The sequence below is a fragment of the Myotis nattereri genome (genome assembly GCF_964212035.1).
Source record: "Myotis nattereri genome assembly, chromosome: 8".
Lineage (NCBI taxonomy): Eukaryota > Metazoa > Chordata > Mammalia > Chiroptera > Vespertilionidae > Myotis > Myotis nattereri.
This window is the reverse complement of record NC_138083.1, coordinates 38,026,656-38,043,024: the sequence shown is the minus strand read 5'-3', so window position 1 is coordinate 38,043,024 and position 16,369 is coordinate 38,026,656. Positions and strand designations below refer to the sequence as shown.

At 51.5% G+C, this 16,369-nt stretch overlaps 1 protein-coding gene across 1 annotated transcript in view; it reads left to right on the top strand.

Moving 5' to 3' along the window:
- MTCL2 (microtubule crosslinking factor 2) overlaps nucleotides 1-12,645 on the top strand; it is a gene marked incomplete at its 5' end in the record, with an annotated part of 60,530 nt that extends 47,885 nt beyond the window's left edge. Inside the window, 7 exons of the mRNA XM_081097088.1 lie at nucleotides 24-128; nucleotides 1,807-1,974; nucleotides 3,354-3,605; nucleotides 4,674-4,745; nucleotides 5,701-5,771; nucleotides 7,264-8,602; nucleotides 11,708-12,645. Of these exons, the coding sequence (XP_080953214.1) occupies nucleotides 24-128; nucleotides 1,807-1,974; nucleotides 3,354-3,605; nucleotides 4,674-4,745; nucleotides 5,701-5,771; nucleotides 7,264-8,602; nucleotides 11,708-11,860 (2,160 nt within the window). The 3' untranslated portion in view covers nucleotides 11,861-12,645. The remainder of the gene's footprint in view (nucleotides 1-23; nucleotides 129-1,806; nucleotides 1,975-3,353; nucleotides 3,606-4,673; nucleotides 4,746-5,700; nucleotides 5,772-7,263; nucleotides 8,603-11,707) is intronic.
- Nucleotides 12,646-16,369: the final 3,724 nt, after the last annotated feature.

Genomic DNA, 16,369 nt, shown 5'->3' with positions numbered 1-16,369 from the left:
TATGGTTTTTTTTAAAAAATTAGGTAAATAGCATGAAGGAGCTGTACTTGCTGATGGAGGAAGAGGAATTAAATGCCCAGCATTCTGATAACAAGACCTGCACGGGGGACAGCTGGACCCAAAACACGGTTTGTTCTCAGCCTGTTCCCAGGCCTGTCCTGTCTATTTCTTTCTTTGTCTGATTAACGATCACTTCCTGCTACCTTCTCTGATCTATCTTGTACTAGGCACTAGAGCTGCAGAGGGTTATTGCCTGGCCACTGGCCCCGGATGCTCAGGGTAGTGGGGTATATACGTCATCCCAGGGCAGTGACAGAGGGCCAGATGGTGGACTGTGGGATCACAAGCAAGAGAACAATTAATTCTGTTTGGAGTGTAATAGACAGTGTCACAGAGAAGTGGTTATAGGTGGTGGGGGTGTTTTTTATATTTTTTTAATTGATTTTAGAAAGGAAGGGAGAGGGGGAGAGAGAAACATCAATGATGAAAGAGAATCATTGATCACCTACCTCCTGCACACCCCCTACTGGGGATCAAGCCCGCAACCTGGGCATGTGCCCTTGACCTGAATTGGACCTGGGACCCTTCAGTCCACAGGCGAACACTCTATCCACTGAGCCAAACCAGCTAGGGCTAGGTGGTGGGTTTTGAAGGATGAATGGGAATTTGCCTAATAGAGAATGAGGGGAAGACTATTCTGGACCAAGAGAACTGTGTGTGCAGAGGTGTGGCAAGATATTCTGCGATTCCTTGCATTTTGGGATGTACATAGTGGAGTGAGGACATCAGGCTGGGGTCATATGAAGATGGACCTTGTGGTCTGTGGTCAGGAACCCTCAAATCAAGCCAGGGGTAGAGAGAACGATGGGTCAGGCTCCCAGGGCACACACAGTGAGCTTGGGTACGGGTGGGAAACAGGCATGGGCCAAGGAGGAGAGATTTGGGACCGAATCAGGCATTCAGGGAGGCTCCGTGGTTCGGACCCCTTATCTGGCCCACAGTGGGTCAGAGAGAATCCTGGGCAAGGAGAAGGATCCAGGACCTAGACCAGTGATGGCGAACCTATGACACGCGTGTCAGAGGTGACACGTGAACTCATTTTTTTGGTTGATTTTTCTTTGTTAAATGGCATTTAAATATATAAAATAAATATCAAAAATGTAAATCTTTGTTTTACTATGGTTGCAAATATCAAAAAATTTCTATATGTGACACGGCACCAGAGTTAAGTTAGGGTTTTTCAAAATGCTGACACACGGAGCTCAAAAGGTTCGCCATCACTGACCTAGACACTGCAGGGCCTCGAAGAAGCCAGGGCCCAGTTCAGATTTAGGCAGGGTGATTATGGCTATAACTGCAGGGTTTTTATTTATGTGAGGCTGGGATATATGTTGGCCTAGGACAGTGGTTCTCAACCTTCTGGCCCTTTAAATACAGTCCTCATGTTGTGACCCAACCATAAAATTATTTTTGTTGCTACTTCCTAACTGTAATGTTGCTACTGTTATGAATCGTAATGTAAATATCTGATATGCAGGATGGTCTTAGGCGACCCCTGTGAAAGGGTCGTTCGACTGCCAAAGGGGTCGCGACCCACAGGTTGAGAACCACTGGTCTAGGAGGTGGCCAGGGTTGAGATGACTCAGCTCAGAAATCTTAGGGCTGAAAGTTCACCCTAGAGAGGGTGTGGGACTTGCCTGAGGCCTGGTAGGGTCCCAGTCTGGACTTTGGGTGAGTGTTTCCAGCCCAGGCTCCCCTCGCGGCCCCTCGAAACGCTCCTAACCCAGGCCTCGCCCCTGTCTGCAGCCCAATGAGTACATTAAGACACTGGCCGACATGAAGGTGACACTCAAGGAGCTGTGCTGGCTGCTCCGGGATGAGCGCCGGGGTCTGACTGAGCTTCAGCAGCAGTTTGCCAAGGCCAAGGCCACCTGGGAGACGGAGCGTGCAGAGCTCAAGAGCCACACCACCCAGGTGAGTCTCCCGCCGGACAGAGACCTCTCCCCGCTTGTCCTCTCAGCCCAGCCCTCAGCTGTTGGGTCTGGGAGCAGGATGTCCAAGCTTAAGTGCCTGTCTGTACCTGGTGACATCCTTCACACGCACACCTGGACCTCAGCTGCCTGCTGTCCTCGTTCTTTCCTTCCTCTCCTCACAAGGACCCCTTAACCCCCTGCTACCTGGCTCTGTTCTGTTCCCTCCCCTCAAACTGAGGGGCTCCTCTCCCCACAACCCAGCATGACACAGGAGCCTTCACCAGGAGCTCTGGGGTTTGGTCTCTGCTGTGTACCTGGAGGCAGGTTGCTGCCCCGCTCTGGTTTTTGCAGTGAGGGGGTCGACTTCCTCCCACTCAGAGAGAGTGCTCTAACCACCTCTAGCCCCCGCCACAACGCTGCAGGGTCCGGCTTCCTCCAGCCTGCCCCTGCGGCAGGCTACCTTCCAGTGTCATGGCCCCTTGGAGGTGAGTACACTCATTATCTCTGCTGGACAAGTGACAAAGCAGGCACAGAGGAGTTAAGTTTCTTTCCCAAGGTCACTCAGCTAGTCAGGGGCAGATCTGACTCACGCCCCAAACCTCTGCCCCTCCTGACTCCCATGACCATGATCTCACCTTCTTCCCAATGCTCAGATTCCTGGCTTCTCCGAGCCATCATGCTCCTCCTGACCCTCCCTGCAGATCTCACAGCTCCTGTCCCACCTGCACATCCCACAGTGTCCCCTGTTTGTCTCCCCCTCCCCGTCTCCTAACCCAGCCATTTTAGGTGCTCCTCTCCACTGGGAACCTTGCTGGCCCCATGAGGGTTAAGATCCCAGACCACAGCCTGGGGGATGTCCGCTGCCTTAATTCTTGAGGTTGTCTATTCACCTCCTGCCACCCCAAGGTTTGAGGCTGAGAAAGCCATCACGCTGGAGGGATTCCTGCACACATTCATGACATGACTGTGGGTGCATGTCCCCACTAACTGTAAACTCTGTACCGCTGGTAAGAGTTGTGAAGTCTGAGAAGCAGTAACTAGGAACCTGCCATTTTATAGCTGTGGGAACTGGGACAAGTAACTTACCTCTTTAACCTCTTCCTCCTGTGTAAAATATCAAAAGTGGTAGTCTTTGCATGAGGCCGACTTTGCATGAGGATACTGAGATAATAAATGCCTGAGAAGCCCTTCACTCTGAGTGGGGTGGGTGGAAAGAGTTCCACAAGCCTTGCTTGGGAGGAGGGGTTAGTTCTGAGTGAGGGGTCCTCCCAGGGAACTCTCTCCCCTGCCCCCTGCTGGTGTCCTGGAGGGAGAGAGGGCAGGAGAGCAGAGAGGTGGGGCCTCCTGATGCCAGCGTCCAAGTTGCTCTTCCTTCCACAGATAGAGCTGAAGGCCGGGAAGGGCGCTGGGGAGCGGACAGGGCCCGAGTGGAAGGCCGCCCTCCAGAGGGAGCGGGAGGAGCAGCAGCACCTCCTGGCTGAGTCCTACAGCGCTGTCATGGAGCTGACGCGGCAGCTGCAGGTCAGCGAGCGCAACTGGAGCCAGGAGAAGCTACAGCTGGTGGAACGGCTTCAGGGTGAGAAGCAGCAGGTGGAGCAGCAGGTAAAGGAGCTGCAAAACCGCCTGAGCCAGGTGAGGCCTGTCCCAGCCCAAGCCACAAGGGGCAGTGTTTGTAGAAAAAGGCCTGGGGTAGGCGCGCCTTCAGGCATAGCTGGATCCAGGTGCTCAGAAAATACAGTAGGAGCTGGGTCTTTCTCCCTGCCAGTCTCTCAGACTTGTTCTCCTCTGTGTTTTTTCTTAAGCAAGCTTCCCTCAAACATGGCCACTGTTAGCTTTGTGCTTATATCCTCATAGCTTAGTGACTGCAGTGGAAAGACTTGTCTTTCCTTACAAGGCTCTGATTGGCTAGGTGTGAGTCATGTGCCCATCCCTGGAGCCTGCCAAAACCCAGGAACCAAGAGGGAAGAACCAAGGGTAGGGCTCCCATGGGAAAATTGGAGTCCTCAGACCAGAAGGGGGAGATAGGAAAAGCAGTCACTGAACATTATGTCCACTGCAGTTCACACCATGTACCCAGCTTAGCAGGCTGCTATGCTCCCCTCACTATTTTGGCTTTTTCCTTTGCTTTACTTTTTATTTTCATTACCTAAATCAGGACTTCATCTTTATACAAGACCCACATATTGAAAAAGCTTATTCCAACCCACTCCCTCCTTTTCTTGCTATATTTATATTTTTAAATCATTAATTAAATCGTAATGTACATATTGTTTACACTTTGCCTCTGTGATAGACAGCTGTTCACAACAGGGTGTAGAGGCCGTTGTCCTTCAGTTTATCTGCTCTTTAGCATTCCTGGTATAAAGACACCACCCTGAGGTGATGCAGCTGCTGCTGCGCTGGTTCAGCTGTTCCAGAAACTGTAGCATGAATTAACATTGTAGTAACAACTGTACCACAGTGTAGAGTATTAAATATAATGTCACCTATCAGGATGCCCATCAGTGGTTGCTTTTATGGTCCTTTCTCAAGTCCACCTTGTTGGTGGCTCAGACCTGCCGCCCACTGTGCAGATGGCTTCTAGGCCATGATCTGGGTTCTCCAGGCTGTAAAGCAGAGCCTGGGGCAGGGCCCAGCACAGAGCGGGGCCCTGCTCACCAGCTGTGCCCACCACTGACCGCCCTCCTCACCCTTGCCCAGCTGCAGAAGGCTGCCGACCCCTGGGTCCTGAAGCACTCAGACTTGGAGAAGCAGGACAACAGTTGGAAAGAGGTGAGTAGGGTAGCAAGCCATCCATGTTCTTTTGGCTCCTGGCTACACTGGGAAGTCCCTCTGTTGGGGAGGATGTGACAGGAGGATGCTAACCCTGTCACACAGGTCACAGCCAAGCCGGTGGTCTGGGACTTGGAAGGACCCGCTGCCAGCTCCATTTTACCATGTCTGGGAGAAGGGCTGGGTGTCTGTATTCTTTTGATTTCATATGCACCTTTCAGAAAAACAGGGCCTCTAAATAGCCATGCGATCTTGGGCAAGTCACTCTCCCCCTCTGGGCCCACGTTGCCGCACTGGTAAAATGAGAATCATGTTCTCGGCCTTGGCCCAGCCCTGGTTGTGGAGATCGGTTAGGTCACATGGGTGAAGATTGCTCCTAAACCTCAGTTGCATTGTCCTTAGAGCAACACGTCGAGTAATCAAAAAGTGAATGGACAGGTCCTTTCCATCATCCCGTGTAATCCTCACAACAGCCTGAGGAAGTGGTGTGTGAGTCAGGAGATGTGGTTGCAATGAAAACTGATTCTGGGGAACTGAGGCAGGAGAGGATTTTATTAGGGGCTCTAGAGGGCTGGCAATGCAGGTTCAGAAAAGTGGGGACCTGCTTTGGAACCAGGGTGAGACAAGTCCAGAGCAGGAACCTCCAGATCACTGCTGCCAGCTGAACAGCAGCCACTGGGAGCTGCCACCACATGCAGATTAAGTTCTAAAGACTCTGTTTCCTTGGGGTTCTCTCCTGGAGCTCCCATTGGCCTAGCCTGGATCACATACCTCTGGGGAGGGGAGGTGCGTTGTAGCCAGAACCTGACCAGTCGGCATTCTAGGTCAGTGCTGACATCACTGCTGCTCTACAAGAGGAGACTCAGGTGGGATCAGTCCCAGAGTGACCTCCTGTCACCTTCCCTCAGGGTGTTGGTGGTCAGAACTGACCCTTCTTGTCTCTGTTCCTTGACAGACACGCAGTGAAAAGATCCACGACAAGGAGGCTGTTTCTGAAGCTGAGCTTGGGGGAACCGGCTTAAAGAGGTGCTGGCATCCCCTCCACCCACTTCCCCCTGCAGCCCCACCCTCTGCTCTGCCCTATGCCTGCCCCGCGCCTTGCCTCTCTCCTCTCCCATGCCCCATGTGCCCATCTCTACACCTCAGCCGAGCTGGCAAGAACGCAGGCGCATGGTTTCTCTGCAACCCAGGCTGCTTAGGAGCTGGGAAACTTGGAGCGATAATTCCTGTGTATGATTTTTTGTTTGATTCTGGACACGGAAAACTGGGGCACCTGCATACCCTAGATGGGAAAGGAATTATTTAGCTCTTGTTGAGGTTCTTTCTTCTTGTGTCTGTAGTTAGGAGAGTCAGGCTGGACTCCCATTCCTGGGATGAATGAGCCCCTCAGGCCCTCAAGCCCGTGTCACCACCATTAGGAAACCCATGGAAAGGGGGAGGGCAACAGAACCCCAGAGGGACCATGGGAGCAGCCTGGACCAGGAAGGTGGACTGTGGAGTCAAGTGTGGGTTTTGAATTCCAGTTCTGCCGTTTCCAGCTCTGACGCTGGGTGTTGCTTCCATCTCTCGCTGGTGGAGATCATAGAAGCTGCCTCCTGGAGCTATTGGAGGACTGAACGGTCTGACATGTGAGAGGCACTGACGTATGCCCAGCATTTTTAGTCATCGGGCAACATGTGTGCCAGGTCTCTGCTGGCTATTTAGTGAAGTTTTAGTTTGGGTTCCCCGAAGCAAAGACAAGGACTTGAGACCTTGAGACAAGGGTTTGAGTGGAAATGATTTATTTGGGAGTGGATTCCAGGAAACACCTGAAAGTGAGACAGGGAAGGAAGGCAGCCAGTAAAGGGGGTGTTACCATTCCACGGGCAACCTGAACTCAGTTTTTGTTTTTTTAAAAATATATTTTATTGATTTTTTACAGAGAGGAAGGGAGAGGGATAGAGAGTTAGAAACATCGGTGAGAGAGAAACATTGATCAGCTGCCTCCTGCACACTCCCTACTGGGGATGTGCCCGCAACCACGGTACATGCCCTTGACCGGAATCGAACCTGGGACCCTTCAGTCCGCAGGCCGGCGCTCCATCCACTGAGCCAAACCGGTTAGGGCCTCAACTCAGTTTCAGTGAAGATCTCTGGGAGCCGGAGCAGAGCATGCAGCTCAGAGTTCTCCCACCCAAGGAACACGGAGCCACCAAGTCCCACCCATTGTTTGTCGAGGGCTACGTTTAGGGGCACAAACTCTGACTTTTTCCAGCTTCCTCTGTGTGGAAGCCAGGTGTGCTCCTGCAGTCAGAAGAAAAAGCCCTCAGATGCTCAGAGCACGCAGTGCTGGGTGTGTAGGTGTGAGTGCGTACGGAATGTGGGGCAGGGCGCTGACAGACTTCCACAAGAGGCGAGCAGGAGGACGGTGTGGTCCCAGCCCTGGGGCAGCGCAAGAACCAGGGAGGGAGGCCAGAGGGCCTTGCTTGGGGCATGTTATCTTCCACTAACTCCATTCTTCCTCCTGTGCTCTTCCCAGGACCAAATCTGTTTCCTCCATGTCTGAGTTTGAAAGTTTGCTTGACTGTTCCCCCTACCTGGCCAGTGAAGCTGCCCGGGGCAAGAAGCTGCCCAACAACCCTGCCTTTGCCTTTGTGGGCACCCAGCCGGTGGACCCAGAGAAGGATGCCCAGGCACAGCCACGGGACTGCAGCCGCCTGGGCGCCCTGGCCTGCCAGGACCCGGCAGGGAGGCAGATGCAGCGCAGCTACACAGCTCCCGACAAGACGGGCATTCGTGTCTACTACAGCCCCCCTGTGGCCCGGCGCCTGGGTGTCCCCGTGGTCCACGATAGGGAGGGCAAGATCATCATCGAGCCCGGCTTCCTCTTCACCACCGCCAAGCCCAAAGAGTCGGCAGAGGCCAATGGGCTGGCTGAAAGTTCCTATGGTCGGTGGCTGTGCAACTTCTCACGGCAGCGCCTGGACGGGGGCTCCGGGGGCGGCTCCCCGGCAGCGGGGCCCGGGTTCCCAGCAGCCCTGCACAACTTGGAGATGTCGGGCAACATGAGCGACGACATGAAGGAGATCACCAACTGCGTGCGCCAGGCCATGCGCTCAGGCTCGCTGGAAAGGAAAGTGAAGAGCACATCCAGCCAGACGGTGGGCCTGGCCAGTGTGGGCACCCAGACCACCCGCATGGTCAGCGTGGGCCTGCAGACCGACCTGCCCCGCAGCAGCCTCCACGGCAAGAGCTGGTCACCCCGCAGCTCCTCACTCGTGTCCGTGCGCAGCAAGCAGATCTCCTCCTCCCTGGACAAGGTGCACTCACGCATCGAGCGGCCGTGTTGCTCGCCCAAGTACGGCTCACCCAAGCTCCAGAGGCGGTCTGTGTCCAAGCTGGACGGTGCCAAGGACCGCAGCCTGTGGAACCTACACCAGGGCAAGCAGAATGGCTCGGCCTGGGCCCGCTCCACCACGACGCGGGACAGCCCCGTGTTGAGGAATATCAACGACGGGCTGTCCAGTCTCTTCAGTGTGGTGGAGCACTCGGGGAGCACGGAGTCCGTCTGGAAACTGGGCATGTCTGAGGCCCGGGCCAAGCCCGAGCCTCCCAAGTACGGCATCGTGCAGGAGTTCTTCCGCAACGTGTGCGGCCGGGCCCCCAGCCCCACCTCAGTGGCAGGGGAGGAGAGCACCAAGAAGCCGGAGCCCCTCTCCCCAGCCAGCTACCATCAGCCAGAGGGCATGGCTAGGATCCTGAACAAGAAGGCACCCAAGTCAGGCAGCAGCGAGGAGGCCAGACTCTCCGTACTCCCCCAGGTGGGGAAAGATGGTATCCTCCGGGACGCAGATGGAACCCCAGTCCTTCCCAATGAGGTAGGTGGGTAGGGTTGCCCTTTTCCTTGGGAGGTGGGCTTGGCTTATAAGGTCCAAGCTCTTCTGGTTTTCAAACTCAGGGAATATAGTTAATGTGTTTCAAAAAGTTCTTGTGCTCATCTGGGACAGGGTTTGGAAGGCCCCAGACCTGGAATGACACGTGGTCTGGATACCAAGAGACTAGTGAGTACTAGAGATTGCCAGCATCCCCCACAGGGAAGGGGTGTGCTCACATCTCTCCCGCCACCAATGGTGTGCTGGAGCCTGCCCATGTGATTTGCGAGAATCAGTTGTGCCGTGTCTGTGTTCAGTGACATCACCTTGGTACCTTGAGATCGGCCATCGTGGGAGAATTTACACTATGAAAATTGGCAAATGCCACAAGTCAAGGCCCCTCCCCTCACTCCTGAAAAACTAGTTGTTAAGTATTTATCAGCATGCCACTGCCCCCACCCCGCCAAGACTCAATGCCTAAGTGCTCTCACTTTCTCTGAGAATCTTTTGCCTGCGTACCTCACTCCTGATACCAGTTTCAGATTTTGTCAGGGATTATTTGCATTAGTAAAAGAATGCATATGCATTAGCTTCGCAGGAAGGGAAGTGGAGTATCCTACAGAGCCCCGAGGGCAGGGACCCAAAGGCCTCAGCGGCTTCTTTCTGCCTCCCTCTCCTCTCCTCTTGAGCTTCAGTTTCTCTGATGACGTGCTCAGTATGTATATTTCATTCTTTCTTCTTCTATTTCTCTCTCTTGCATTTGCATATGGTCCGGAGGGCTGTCCTAGCTCTGATTTTATAACCTCTTCCAGTTCAAGCACCTAAGAAAGACTTACTCAGATCCCTCTGTCCCAGTTCCACATTTTTGGAAGAAAGAAACTGGTCCAACTCAACTCGCTTGGTCCAGTCAGCTGTGGCCAAGGGTGGTATCATGTGATGTACAGTACCTTCAGTGAGGGTTGCATGTGGGGGCACAGAGGTGGGGTAGGCTGTGATTGGTGCAATTGTATGTATTGTATGTTTAGGTGGTTTCCAGTTTTTCCCTATTATAAATAATTCTGTGGTGAACATCGTGGTGCAAAAACATTTTTCCACATTTTTCCACATTTCAGATTATTGCCTTTGGTCTGAGTTGCAGAAATAGGATTACAGGATAAAAGAATATAAAATTTTAAAGGTATTTGATAAATGTTGCCAAATCGCCTTCAAAAGAGTTTGCCTGCGGACTGAAGGGTCCCAGGTTCGATTCCGGTCAATGGCACGTACCTCAGTTGCAGGTTCCTCCTAGGCCCGGGCCCTGGTCAGGGCTCCTGCAGGAGGCAACCAATCGATATGTTTCTGTCACATCGATTTTTCTGTCTGTCTTCCTCTCTCTCTTCCACTCTCTCTAAAATCAATGGAAAAATATCCTCAGGTGAGGATTAAAAGAAAAAAAAAAAAGAGTTTGTTCGATTTCTACAGCCCCCACTGTATGGTGAGTGCTTTACTTCTCTGTACTCTCACCTACCTGGCCGCATTTAAAACAAAATCTCTTAAATATTTATTTCTACTTCTTAACTTATAAATTTTTTTAACTTAATGTACATACTGAATACATCATAAGAATAGGGCACACTGAATTCTCACAAACTGAATACATACCCATTGTTTTATTTTCCAGAGAAACAGAACCAATAGGCTGTGTGTGTGTGTGTGTATAATTGGTTTACACCAATATTATAAGGAATTGGCTTGCGAGATTATGGAGGCTGAGTCCCAAGATTTGCAGGATGAGTTAGCAAGCTGGAGACCCAGGCGTGCCAATGATTTAGTTCCATCTGGGTCCAAGGGCCTGAGAACAGGGAGAGGTGATGGTGTAGTTCCATTCTGAAGGCTGGCAGGCTTGAGTCCTAGGAAGAACCAATGTTTCGGTTCAAGCTTGAAGGCAGGGAAAATGCCGATGTCTCAACTCAAAGGCCATCAGGCAGAAAGAATTCGTTCTTACTCAGGGAGAATCAGCCGTTTTATTCTGTTCAGGCTCTCAACCTATTGGATGAGGCCGACCCACATTAGGGAGGGCAGTCTCTTTTGCTCTGCCTGTTGATTTAAATATTAATCTCATCCAAAAGCGTCCCCACAGAAGCACCCAGGGTAATGTTTGACCAAATATCTGGGCATCCTGTGGCTCGGTGAAGTTGACACATAAAGTTAACGGTCACACCCATGTAACCACACCTACATCAGGAAACAAAGGTACAGAGCTGGCCGTATTTTGAATGTTCATTCAAACATTTTGCAGTATATGAAAATTGACCAATTGTTCTAGAAATGTAGCTTATGGAATATTCACAGAGGTGGGAATGCATATGTGTATAAAGAAATATATTGCATTATTAATAAAAATAGCTAACATTTTTTAAGTACTTAATAGGCACTATTAGCTTTACATATAGGCCAAAAGCTTTATATATCCTATGTGATTTAACTCTCACAACAACTTTGAGAAAGGTATCATGTTCCTCACCCCAGAGAGGAGGAAATCAAGGTCCAGAGATTTAAGTAACTTATCCGAGATCACACAGCTAGAAGTGACAGGGCTGGGATTTGAACCAAGCATTCTAATTCTGTAACAGCACTTTAACCATTGTCCCTATGTGTTGGTAACACTAAAAAAATAGAAACTACCTAAATGCACATAAAAAATGAATAGAATAAATAAAGGTATTTTCACTCAATGGAATAGTAGATAGCTATTAAAAAGAAGATCTTGACAAAAAAAAGTGTTCATGTTTTGCAATTGCAGCATAGGCTGTAAGAGGTAAGGTCATTTTGGTAAATGGATGTGTGTGCAATTTGGTGAGAATTTACTTTGTTGTGTAGAACCACGGACAGTGTTCACTTTCTCCTCTGTATATTCCAGAATTTATTACATTATGGAAAGTTATTTATGAACATTCATTACTGTTTTAATGGAAGAAAAACAGTTTTAAAAAATTTGTCCAAAGAGGGGCTACAGTCCCTGGGACCTGGTCCCTGGTGTGATTGAGCCAGCTCTTTGCCTGGCTGGTCCTCCAACCCCTGGGTGGTCAGTCCCTCCTAGCTCCTCCTGATTTCCTCTCTTCCTCCTCCTAGGATGCTGTTTGTGACTGCAGCACCCAGTCTCTCACCTCCTGCTTTGCCCGGCCCTCCCGCTCTGCCATTCGCCACTCTCCTTCCAAGTGCAGGCTGCACCCTTCGGAGTCCAGCTGGGGTGGGGAGGAGAAAGCAGCCCCTCCCAGTGAGTGACAGCAGTTGAGCTCCCTGCCTCAACCAGCCCAGGCCATGGACAGCGGAAGGAAACCAGCGGAGAGGAGGGTCATGCCCTCCGCATCGCCTCGCCCTGGGGGGTAGCAGCTGCACCACTGCTAGAGAACAGCTTTCAGTCCCCAAGGTGAAGTGGAGTCTCCTGCTGACCATGGGGTGGCGATCTCTGGCTCCTCAGGGGGAGGCAGTGAGTAGGAGAAAGACCAAAACTGTGCTTCGAAGTGTCTCCAGAGAGATCCGTTGAGAGCTTATCCCTGGGTCTTAAAGGAGAGTCTTGCCTGGTTCTGCCCGCACCACTTCTCAGAAGAGCTGAGGAAGGGGTACACTCCTCAGGGAAAGGCTCATGGAGATGATCATTGCCAATCACACCCCCTTCATGGGGAGGAAACCCCAATGAGAAGAACCGGTTTTGATCTAGGACTCAGCTTGGGGTTCCTGGTGGAGCTGGGCTGGACATGATCCCCATCCCTGACTTCCCACTGCCGCCTCCTCCCAGCCCCACTGCTTTGGACCGCTGTGACTCTAGGGGGTATGATAGGGTAGTAGCCAGGGCCAAGCATCTGCTTGGAATCCTGCTGCTCTGGATCTCCCTGCATAGAGCCTGGGTACAGCAGGACTAGAAGGTGAGAAGGTGTGGGACTCAGAGCCGGCGAGCCACTGGAACTGCCTCCCTTGCCAAGGTGACAACCTTCCCAGGATATTCCTTGAGGTCAAAAATAGGTAGAGTCACTCTCAAGATCTGGTGCACAGATAAATGCCTAATGCCCACTGCCTTGATCACTGGGGCCTCTTTCCTCAGCAACCTGGAGGGGCACCACGTCTCCACTGTGTTTACATCCTGTGGCTGGTGGAGGGCAAAGATATTCCCAGTAAGAGACTCCCAGTTGGCCAGGCCAGGCCAAGGAGCACTCCAAGAGGCTGGTGTCCCAGGACATAGCGGTAACACATTTCTTGCGTAGGTTGTTTATTTGAATTTTTCTTACTATAAATATTTAAGGTGGTTTTACTTTATTTTAATAATTTAATTTACCCCCAAAGTCCCTAAGGTAATTTATTGGCGATTAAGACATGTATTCCTGCCGCTGGGATAATGAAAGGCTTTGAACACAATGGACAGGTGTGGGGTCCCCCATGTGGACGAGACTGCTCAGCAGCTGAGCTCTGGTCTCCTGGTCAGGTCTGCCCCTCCCCTCCAGAGCTGGAGCCCTTATCTTGCTCCCCCAACATTCCTGATCATTGGCCTCAGAGCACGGCTTTTCACTCCACATCTGGTACTTGCCTGGCCCCTGGCAGCCAGTCTGTAAATGCTCACTGACCAGCTGGAGGGCTGGACCCTCATCACCCAAACATTCTCCATTTCCCCTTCTCATCCCCCCCGCCCCGCCCCCAATCTGACACCTTTCTTTTTTTTTTGAGTCAAACATGGATTACTAAGACTCTCTCAAGAGCACGGAGATCTCTCCAAATTCCCCAAGTGAGAATTCGCAGGAAAACAGGACTGAACTTCGAGAATGTTGTTTATTGCAGCTTTGCACATGGATCTGAGAGTGTCTGCCAGCCTGCCAGCCTTTTCACCAGCCTCTCGTAGCCTTATGACCTCTCATGGCTCTTCTCTGAGCCCCAACTCCACTGCCCACCCTCCCCCACATCCCAAGCGAGCTGCCCGAGCCATTGGATAGATTGTGATGTGGCTCGCTGCAGTATGGCCAGTATGGCGAAGAGGCCACAGGTGGCCTTCCCCTTGGTGCCAGTGAGCCCATTTTGGCTACACAGACGCAGAGGTGTGGCCCTCCTATAACTGGCTGCATGTCCAGAGTGGAAACACCAGGATGAAATGGTTTGTCGGTGGAATTCCCCATGAGGAAGACCAAAAGCCAGCAGCTTGGTTAGCTTGCCCCCAGGACTCAGGAGATGCCTCTGCACTCCCACCTGCTTCTAGTTCTGCCCTTTTCGGTCATCTGGACCAGTTACCCAAAGTCCTTCATCTCCATTCCCCGCCAGAAGAACGCCAGGGTCATGCTCAGCCAGTCACACAGTGACCTGTATGGGCAGAGCGGGCAGACCAGTGGAGCCATGGGCCAGGCCCCTCTGGAACGTGGTGCTCCCACCCAAAAGGTCAAGGGTCCCTCCAGGGTTATCTCCAGAGGAGGAGGTTCACAACAGGCCACAAGCCACCGGAGGCCTTCTGCCACCTCCCCAAGCTGCAGAGGGCCAGGGAGCCTGCACCCCCAGCCTTGGAGAGAAGTCCTCCTGAGACCTGAACCCTGCAGCCTACAGACCGCTCCGCCTTACCATCGTCCTCGTCCAGGATTGTCCTTGCCGTCCTCGTCTCGGCGCCTGGCCGCCCGGCGCCCACCCGGTGTCAGACCTCCAGATCTTGGTTTCCAGTGAAGTCCCGGTTTCTGCTCTCTGCATGCACCGTGCAGGGTCACTCGTCGCTCTCCCTACAGAAGCCTCTGGACATGGGGCTTGACGGGGTGGAAACTGTTGTATGTAAATATTCATTTGGTTTGATTTTTAGCATTTTAATTAGTAACTGTTTTCTTTTTGGGGGTGGGGAGGGTTTGGTTTGTAAAAACTCTACTCTTTTGGAATGTAATTTCTAAGTTTGTTTGTTTCTTCAAAGGTCTTTCAAGTCTTGGTAACATTCCCAAAGCAGAAAACTGCCTGACTCACAGTGGGGACTCCCTGGAACATTGGGGTCCCAGGAAAGAACACTACCCTCTTCCCCTTCCTGCTATCCCTCTGCCTTTTTACTCCTGGCACCTGCCTTTTCCTCCTCCTCCCCCTCCTCCTCCTCCTCCTCCTCCTCCTCCTCCTCCTCCTCCTCCTCCCCCTCCTCCTCTCCCTCCTCTTCCTCCTCCTCCTCCTCCTCTCCTAGTCTTCTTCCTCCTTTCTCCCCATCTCTACTCTTCAACCAAAGTCCCAAGGAACCCTGGGGTCCTAATCCCTTATAGACTGCTAGGCTTGGGCCCATGGTGTTGGCACAAGTTGGTAGGGATAAATGGAAGACCATTGGCATGGTTGGCCCTAAAGTGGGCTACCTCATGTTTCTTCTGAGACCTCTTTCAAATTAGATGCTCCTGGGGTCCTTGATGTCTGTATTTGAAATAAAAATCCTACCACTTTGCTCTAGAGACCCTGTATGCACAAGGCAGCAGAATCCTGTTCCCATCTCCAGCAACCCCTTCCCCCCAATTCTTTCTCCACTAAAGGATGACCAATTTTAAAACATTATCAAGAGTTCTTACTTTAAAAAAAAAAAAGAGTTCTTACTTTCACTGAACTCAAAATGGGCTGACCCCATGGCCTCCCCTACCGGTTGCTTTCCCAGGTGACACAGTTGAGGACTTCAAAACTTGACCCTCTTACACCCTGACCACCGTGTGGCTCCATCATGCCTGCCCCATGCATCTTTTATAGTTTCATCACTCGGTCTGTTTTCTTCTTGCCTACCCAACTTCTAGGCTCTTCCTCCTCCTTTCCCATTCAGAATGTCCCCCTTTCCAGCCTAACCCCCCGCCCCCCCTACACCCCCCACGAAGTTCCCACTGCCTCTTCGTTAATAATGATGATGATCCCCTACACACTCGCCCTAGAGCACTATTTAGAAATCGCTCCCCCAACTCTGGGAGGCAGCCTTGACAGGACAGGGGTTAGTGTTCCCATTTTGCAAATGAAGGAACAGGTGCAGGTCTCATCCCAGAGTCATGTAATTGGGAAATCATCAAGTCTAGACTAGAACCTCAGTCCACTGGATCCCCAGCCCAAACTCTGTCCTGCTTGCTGTGCAAACCCACTGCCCTACTGGGAGCTCTGTGCGGACACAGGACACCTAGAACACGCCATTGCCCAACCCAGTCTTGAAAGCAGTCCTCCCTGATTCACTGGACCTGTGTGTTCCAGAGGGTAGTCTGGGGACCCCTTGTATCAGAATCCTTGGAGGACATGTCCAAATGCAGCTTTCTGGGCCAGGAACCTACATGTTTAATAAGCTCCCAGGGAGGTCCTGAGCACCAGTGGCCCCCCTGTTTGTGTTCACAGCCCTGATCACTAGGCCACTTTCTTTTAACCAGTAACCACAATCCTCTATTTTAAAAAGAGCACTGTGCTGGGAATTAGGGAACTAATCCTCAACGCAGCTCTGATTTGGCCTAATAACCCTGAGAACTTCCAAGACCCATCAGAGGTTACTTACAATTGGGCCTAATACAGCAGAAATAGAATCTTTTAAAATCTTAGTTTAATAAAACAACATAAGTAGAAAGTAAAAAAGAAGAATTCTCATTCCCCAAATCGGTCTGATGTAATTCCCATACCCATGCAATTAAAATTTACCCTTGAGTTTTCTGGCATCCATACCACAAAGAAAAACACATCAGGTTCCATAACTCTGATTATCCAGTCATGGGAGGCAAGCATATTTGACCCAGGAGACAACTCTTATGCTATTAATTTATAGCATGTGTCCTTCAAAGACCACTTAGCAAA